The sequence below is a fragment of the Fulmarus glacialis genome, unplaced genomic scaffold, assembly GCF_000690835.1.
Source record: "Fulmarus glacialis isolate BGI_N327 unplaced genomic scaffold, ASM69083v1 scaffold2114, whole genome shotgun sequence".
Lineage (NCBI taxonomy): Eukaryota > Metazoa > Chordata > Aves > Procellariiformes > Procellariidae > Fulmarus > Fulmarus glacialis.
In genome coordinates, this window is record NW_009205877.1 from 1 (window position 1) to 7,876 (window position 7,876).

The 7,876-nt window shown below is 39.6% G+C and overlaps 1 protein-coding gene across 1 annotated transcript in view; it reads left to right on the top strand.

Moving 5' to 3' along the window:
- Positions 1 to 784: 784 nt before the first annotated feature.
- DLK1 (delta-like 1 homolog (Drosophila)) overlaps positions 785 to 7,876 on the top strand; it is a gene marked incomplete at its 5' end in the record, with an annotated part of 10,117 nt that continues 3,025 nt past the window's right edge. Inside the window, 3 exons of the mRNA XM_009575540.1 lie at positions 785 to 848; positions 1,294 to 1,424; positions 5,238 to 5,379. Of these exons, the coding sequence (XP_009573835.1) occupies positions 785 to 848; positions 1,294 to 1,424; positions 5,238 to 5,379 (337 nt within the window). The remainder of the gene's footprint in view (positions 849 to 1,293; positions 1,425 to 5,237; positions 5,380 to 7,876) is intronic.

Consider the following 7,876-nt stretch of genomic DNA (forward strand, 5'->3'; position numbering starts at 1 on the left):
GGGCGGCGGGAGGGTGACGAGCAGCGGACACCCCGGGGTTTGCCGCGGGGAGCGGCGCAGTGAGGGGAGGAGAGTTGGGAAAGTTTTTGGAGTTTGCCGGGGCAAACGGGAAAGCGGCGGCGGGGGGCCCCCCGCCGTCCCCCGCGGGCAAAGCCTTCCCCAGCGCTCGCTCCGGCCGAAGATGCTGGTGGTCTTCAGGGAGCATCCTTTGCATCCGACTGAGAGCGTTTCTCGTGCCATTTGCGGAGGATGTCAGTGGCTAATGGTGATACTTCAGAGGAGTGCTGCTTGATGCAAATACTTGAAACAAGCAAAAAAATGTGACTGAGACCTCTTCGCCTTAACTTAACTTTATTCATGCACGATTTAATGAAAATGGTGATTTTTATTTCGTCCGACGTAGGGTTGAAATGAATTCAACACTTTTACTGTAAGTCGTTTTAAATGGCATTTCTTTTCTGACTAAAGGTACTTTTGTGTTCCAAGTAGCTCTGAAACAATGCATTTGGAGTGGCACGGTGTGAAATGACATACATGGATCTCTTCTGAAATTTCCCTTTTAAAGTCGTCTATAGTGATATTACATACACTTTGCGTATGCTAAAGTGACTTTGTATTCTTTTGCAGTTAATTCTTTGTGTCATTTCACTGTAACATGCTCCAGGTTAAGTTAATTTAAAATTTTTATGTTGCAAAAAAACATCAGTAATGTGTATAGGACATGATAGGATTTTTTTATGAGTGCTGATTTTTCTGGTTTGATATTATAAATCTCTTTTTCCAGGCGTGAACTGTAAAACTGGCTGCCACCCAGAGAATGGATTTTGTGAATTTCCCGGTGAATGCAGGTAAAAAGATCTGTCAGACAGGGCTATTAGCACAGGAACAGATGGCTTCAATAATTCATAGTCCTGGTAAAATAGACAGAAGCTGAAAAGACTTGCCCTCTGAAAATATGGAACTGTAATGAAACAGCACTCTGTTAGGGTACAGTAACTGGAGTCATAGAGCATAGACATCTAGGTGCCTTTTTAGTCTACTTTTTCCAGTAAGAAAAATCTTTACTTTGATTAGCATTTTTTTTTTTTTTCCTCAGGGAATGAAAGAGTTTTCTTCACATAAACTGCTTCTAGTATCCTAGAAGCATTGATGGTATCTTTTTGTTCAAATGTGCTGCATAGTCCAATTTTGTATCCGAAAGTTTATTTATTGTGCCTCGAAAAAGGGAACATCCTTGTAATTATGTTTATTAAAAATAAACTGTGCCTCTATCTTGTCTTTTATCTCTTTCAGGTGTCAACCTGGTTGGCAGGGTGCTTTTTGTAATCAGTGTGTTCCTTTCCCTGGGTGTTTGCACGGCAGCTGTGCCAAGCCCTGGCAGTGCGTCTGTGAGGAGGGCTGGGTTGGCAGCCTCTGCGACATAGGTTTGCACATCCTTTCCTGTCCTTAAGCAAGTGAGGTGAAACAGCCCCATCTGGTGCTGAAGACATGCAAAAGTCCTTTTGGATAACTAATTTTAAAAGATTGCATGTTAGTGCCAGATAATAAGGGGATTCTGGGCAGCAGCACATATAAACCTGGAACTTTTATAATAATTTAGGCAGAAGCATGCAGTGTCCTTTGTAACTGGGCATACATGCAAGCAAAGCATAAATTCATCATTCTACTTTAAACATTGATCGTCGTGAACAACGCCAACAAATAACTGCTCCCTCGTTGTCATATAAGCCTTTTCTATAAAAATACAAGTCATCTTGTATATATGAAATAATTTTAAATATTTACCTGACACATTACATATATGCTACTTTCTGTCCAGAAAGATGTGAGCATCATACTTAATACGTCTTGAAAAGGAAAATATTGTGCTTATTTCTTCCTTTATTTAACCCAGTGATGATTCAGTGGAGTAGCATTAGTATAACTGAGAAAAAAGGTCTGCCTGAACAGGCTGCCACTTCCCTCTCAGATCTGAGGGATAAGCACAGCTCTTGTGTGCACTCTTTCACTTGCCAGTCAGAATGATCCAGCTTAGGATAAGCAAGCTGAAGAATTAGCCTTTGCTGAGCTGGTTTATTTTAGCTGACACAGGCAAATGTTCAGCCAAAGAGATCTGAGGGGGCTGAAACCACATAAGCATCCAGGAGCATGCTCCTGTTCAGCCCATGTAGCTGCAGCTGGAAGAGGACAAGTGTCCAGGGCCTCATTCTCTTTTCATGTCTTTCAGGCTGTTGTTGTTACACAGTTTATAATTTATAGAGCATGCCTGTGTTCTGCCCATGCATATCCAAAACAGTAATTAATAATGACATAGTTTGACCTGGATAAAATTTTCAAGATGACTAAAAGCCTCAGAAGTTTTCACATAGTTCACATCCTTGCAGTGGCATGGAGCTTGGTGCAAGGTACTCAAGTACTCATTTAGCTTCTCATCAGGTGTTGCAGCTCATACTCACCAGCTGCACACATAAGCATAGACAGACTTCTTAGTTTAAAGCTAGTTCTGGTATGTTTGCATGAGCTGCAGTAGCACTGGTGCAGATGTGACTATAAGCTCTCAGAGATGTTGTTGTGGACACCTCTCACGGATGTGTTTGTACCTGAGACAGCCACCTAGATTCTCATTACAATTAGTGAGGAGGAATGGGTCCCTCTGTTGTCTGTGATCTACAATCATAGATTTCTAAAACTAGGCAGAACAACCCCCCACTGCCACCTTAGCAGGCCGAGTTCTATTGCTTGTCAATGACTCCAAAGGACCAGATTTTTAAAGGTACCATCTTCACATCTAAAGATGCCTGTAAATTAAGTTTTTCAAGCTGGGCATAGTTTTAAAAGCTGTAAATGCCTAGCTGAATTTCTAAGTACTAATATATCTTTGCAGTTCTGAGCCTTGCCACTGGTACTTAGGATGCAAAACAATGCTTTGGAAATTGTACCCATATCTTTATGGACAAATATTATTTTAATATGTATTCATTAAGATAGTTCTATAATACAAAAAAGGTATCCCTTGCTTAAGTTCAGAAACTATTATTTCTCTCAACATTCAGAGTCTTCTTTGCCAATTTGAATCTAGATCCCCATGAAGAGCTGCCAAGAATATTCAGCCAAAAAGAAATAACCATCTTTTCATCTGCAGGGACATGCTATGTTGACAGTCTTTCATCTCAGTGGATTTACCTACTCTAAATGCATTGTTTTGCCAGAAGGGATCAAGAGAAGGGTCCTCCTTTTCTTGCTACTGGAAAGTTGCTGCAAATTGTTATCCTGACCCAATAAAGCACTGAAACCTCATATGGGTTAATTGCTCAGCCACTGATCTCATCATCCTCTGCCAAAAAGTTAGGGTCAATTTCCTGGCTGTATAAAGTCATTACAGACTGCTATAACTCATTAACAGGTACAGCTAAATGAAACTTGATTAGCTTAGGAAAAAGGAAGGCTTTTGAAGGCTCCCGCTCTTTTGCGGATCACTGGTTTATACACATAACTGTTTTTTAAATATGGAAATACAGACCCATCAATTTCTTACCATGAAGTACCAGACTCCCTGCCTCTATCTTCTAATACTGAATTTTTGTGTCCGATGAGAGCAGGCCACAGTTGTTATATTTTTCACATGCATATGACATTAAGTGCCATTTTTTAGCTACTGGTATATAATCAGATAAGGCATTTTAGAAAGCTACATTTGTATTGGTTCTGTGGAGATTGACAAAGGGTTGTGAGTAATGCGGTTTTGGCATTCTCTTGAAATTCTTCCTTTTTGCTGCTATAGAAAGTGTAATATTTGCCAGGGAATTTCTGGCATAGCCACTGTTTTAATGTTGGCAGCTGTGAGCAAATGCCAACTCACACGGATGGCAAAACTGGGAATGAAAAACTGTGGGAGGGTCTGAAGTTCATTTGGCCACTACTGTAAACACCTATTTTACGCCTATTTGTAAAATATAGATATAGTCTCAGCAGCTTATTTGCTTGCTTAGCATGGGAGGAAAAAAGATGATTTGGAATGGTGGTGTTATCTCTTTTTCTGTTTTCTAGAAAATTTAGTGTATGGTCTCCCTGGCTTGGATCATGGAAGTTCCTTTCTGGAGTGGTTTTAGATCATCAAGTGGTTTGCTAATGCCTCTGACGGTGTAGCTGTTGTTTTTACTATGGGCAGCCCGGTTGTCAGTATGACCTTCCCAGTAATTTATAAGCGTGCAGATTATAGGTTGGTCTTGATCCACTGTAAATGTGTGGGCCAGGATGAGTGGTATCATTTATGGCTATTATTGCAGTCACGTGGACAGACATGGCACTTAAAGAAAGAAATCTATGAGTTGGTATTAGTGTTAACACTGCTGGTTAACCTCTTTGCAATGGAGTGCACCAGCCTGCCTAAATGAATGCCATGGCATCTTCTCATCCTGTGGAAACACAGCCTTGAGATCGGGTACATGAACACCTGGAACCAGGCTGCACAGCACAGGGTTTCCCTTAAATCCCTTCTCATCTTCTTAGAAAGTATATGTGTGCACATGAGTATGCGAGGCGTCAGAGAACTTGCAGTCAGCACTTGTCTGCAGCTGCTCCATTAGTTGGCTAAAATATGCACTTATTTGTTTATTTTTTTAAATTATTTTTAAAATTCAGTAATCATTTGAGTGGGAAGTGGCTCAGCAGGGAAATTGTAAAGAAAATGAGATGTGTGACTTTGGGTCCAAATGTCATACAGCTCTCTCTTCTGGTACGGTTATGTGAGGGCTGGATGCAGCCCAGCCAAAAAATGAAATTTTAAGAGATTTTTGTAACTTGCTGGTCTCTGTTATTATGAAATGTTTGTTCATAAGCATATAATGATAGGCTCTCAGGCAGGGAGCGGGGAGAATTCCCAGTTTCTGATTGCTTTATCAGAATTCGGCGCATGGAGAAGCCAAGGTTGTGAAAGGATGACTAGACTACATAGAAGTTCTTTCTCCCCTACTAATATTTTATTGATAATACTGCTTATTTATAGACTGGAACAATTCAAACGTATTTTACAAGTGGGAACTAGGAAGAGAGAAACAAGCTGAAAATGCTTGCAATAGTTGAAAAATATGAATTCCATTTTAACAGAGGGAGGAATAAATCAGAATTTATAAAATGCAGGATGAAAGGCCATTAAAGCTGTATTTTATTTGAAGTACGGTTTACTATTTACTGACTCTTTCTCATTAGATTAATTGATCCCTGTTTTTTTAAAACAGATATTCACCCATGTTCTACAAAGCCCTGCACCAATACCTCAACATGCATAGAGACTGGCGATGGAGGATACATTTGTCTGTGTGCCCAGGGATTTACAGGAAAAAACTGCCATCTCAAAAAAGGACCCTGCATTATTAATGGGTAAATATTGATTTCTGACAAGAATTTAAAATCCACACTCCTACTGACTGTTATTCAGAATTCTTTGCTAAGTGGAAGTATCTCTGTGCTAAAATATATGATGCTTCTGCTAGTTGCTGATATTTTTATCAAACTTTACAAATCTGATCTGTTCATATTGTAAAGATTTACAGATTATCAGCATGAGTTTGTGTGCATAATTTGAGCACTAAAAGTGATAATTCTCATTTTGTTGTGGTGAATTCATGCCTTCCCATGATTTTAGTAAACAAACTTGAAGTAACCTCCCATCCTGTGTTCTCACCTGTAGTGGGAGATAATTGTATATAGAAACCGTATACAGTAATAAGGGCAGTAGCCAACACACAAACTGTCTGCACAAAAACATCTAGTCCACCAGCCTGTCGTTTTTCTTAACTGACATATAATGGTATGTCCATAGTTTACTGAAGGAGATAATCTCAATTCCACCAGAACAAGGTGTGGGAAGCCATTGCTGTCCATCCTCTAAGAGAAGTGGGACATTAGGAATATCATTGCGAGCAGGTTGAAGGAGGTGATCCTTGCCCTCTGCTCAGTCCTGGTGAGACACATGTGGAGTGCTGGGTCCAGTTCTGGGCTCCCCAGTACAAAAAGGACATAGACATACTGGAGCGAGCCCAGTGAACGGCCATGAAGATGATTAAGGGATGGGAACATCTCTCCTATAAGGAGAGGCTGAGGGCTGGATTATGTAGCCTGGAGAAGAGGAGGCTCTGCAGGAACTTATCCATATGTATAAATACCTGAAGAGGAGAAGCAAAGAAGACAGAGCCAGACTTTTCTTAGAGGTGCCCAGTGAAAGGGCAAGAGGCAATGGGCACAGACTGAAAAACTTTCAGCAGTATCACTGGCAGACCTGCTTGAAAAAAGGATGAACTTTCAAAGTTAAAAAAAATGTAGATTGGTGGTTTTGTTGAAATCTAGAAGTATCTGCTGTCTTCCAGCTCATCAAGGATCTGATCCCATAAGCATACAGAATGCCTTTCTGGTGGATACAAGCTTGGTAAAACTATCACCTTAAAATCACAGTTTTCTTTTTGGAGATTGCCTTCTTTCTCTCTAGCTCCATATTTGTACCCTCTGGTTCTCTTTTGCTCAGCAATAGATAATGATGGATATTCAGATCTACCTTATGACTAAATCTTCCTGAAGATTTGTACACTCTTGTCTAAGGAACATTAACACCTCTCACTGTCTCTGGCAAGAATTGCCATTCTTACAACTTTATGTCAGTTGGAATTCCAGCAATGGAATTTTTTGCCATTGCTTTTAATTGTGGGTTAGTCAGACAGTTCTGTCTGGTTTTACTTTCAGCATCTAAGATAACTGCTCTGATTTGCCTATTTCTCTTCATTGGTAATGAGGAAATCTAAGTTCCTCGCAAGTGCCTTGAATGACATCCAAGCTGCTTGCCTAACATAGGGGATGTGAATAGCTTGCTTTCTCCACTTTTCATCTGTAGAGCAAATATTTCAGTAATTCAACATGGACATATATTAATCATCCCAAAGAACAGGTGAGATACAGTATCAATGAAATAACACAGATTAGTTCCATGTATTTTATTAAAATCCTCAAGTTTTTAAATTGCTGAAACTACATTTTTGTGATAGTACTCTGTGTTCGAACTGAATACTCATGAGCTAGTCTGGAAATCATGAACAATTTTTCTTAAGAAAAGAACATACTTGAAATAGCAGTTCCTTTTCTCTAGGAAGCTGTGTCTTTTTCAGGAAAATGAGCAGCAGGCTCTGCAAATCTGCTTTTAGTTCAAAAAGACAACTGTTCTCAGCATAAGCACTCCGTGTCTGCTAATACTTCACAGTCCACCAGAGAGTGCACCTCACATCCTGGCAAGAGCCCTCATCATATGACGTCATCTCATTCACATCTCACTTCCTCTCAGTTCCTCTCCACCTCAGTGGTAATGTTAACAATGTTTATATTACTAAGCATTGCCGCTGGCTCCTTAGTTAATATTCACAGATGGAACCAAGACAATTCACAAATTAAAGTGATTGTTCTAGTCTGTTTACAAAATCAGGCAGATGTATCTGCATTAGTGACATCTATGTGATGTTTTGAAGTTTTGTGCTGAAGCAGAGCAGTGAGTGGTACTTTCTAAAATGAAAGCAGAGTATTTGGAAAGCAAAGAGGTAGTACGTCCATGTTTCCACAACTAGCCCTGCATGTACCGCACCTTGCTGAACATGCGTTAAATGCCAAGAATGCAAAGTAACTAAATCTATTCAAGGAGATTAATATTAATATCTTATTTATTTAAGCATATTAAAATTAAGCAAATGCAACTCAGCATTAGTAATAAATAAAGAATACATTTTCAAAATTCTGCATATTTCCCCTGAGTTGTTTTTTATTTAAATTGTTTACACTTCTGAAAGGTTCAGAAAAAATTTTACACTTATATTCTTCAACAATTTCTTCCCATTTCCCT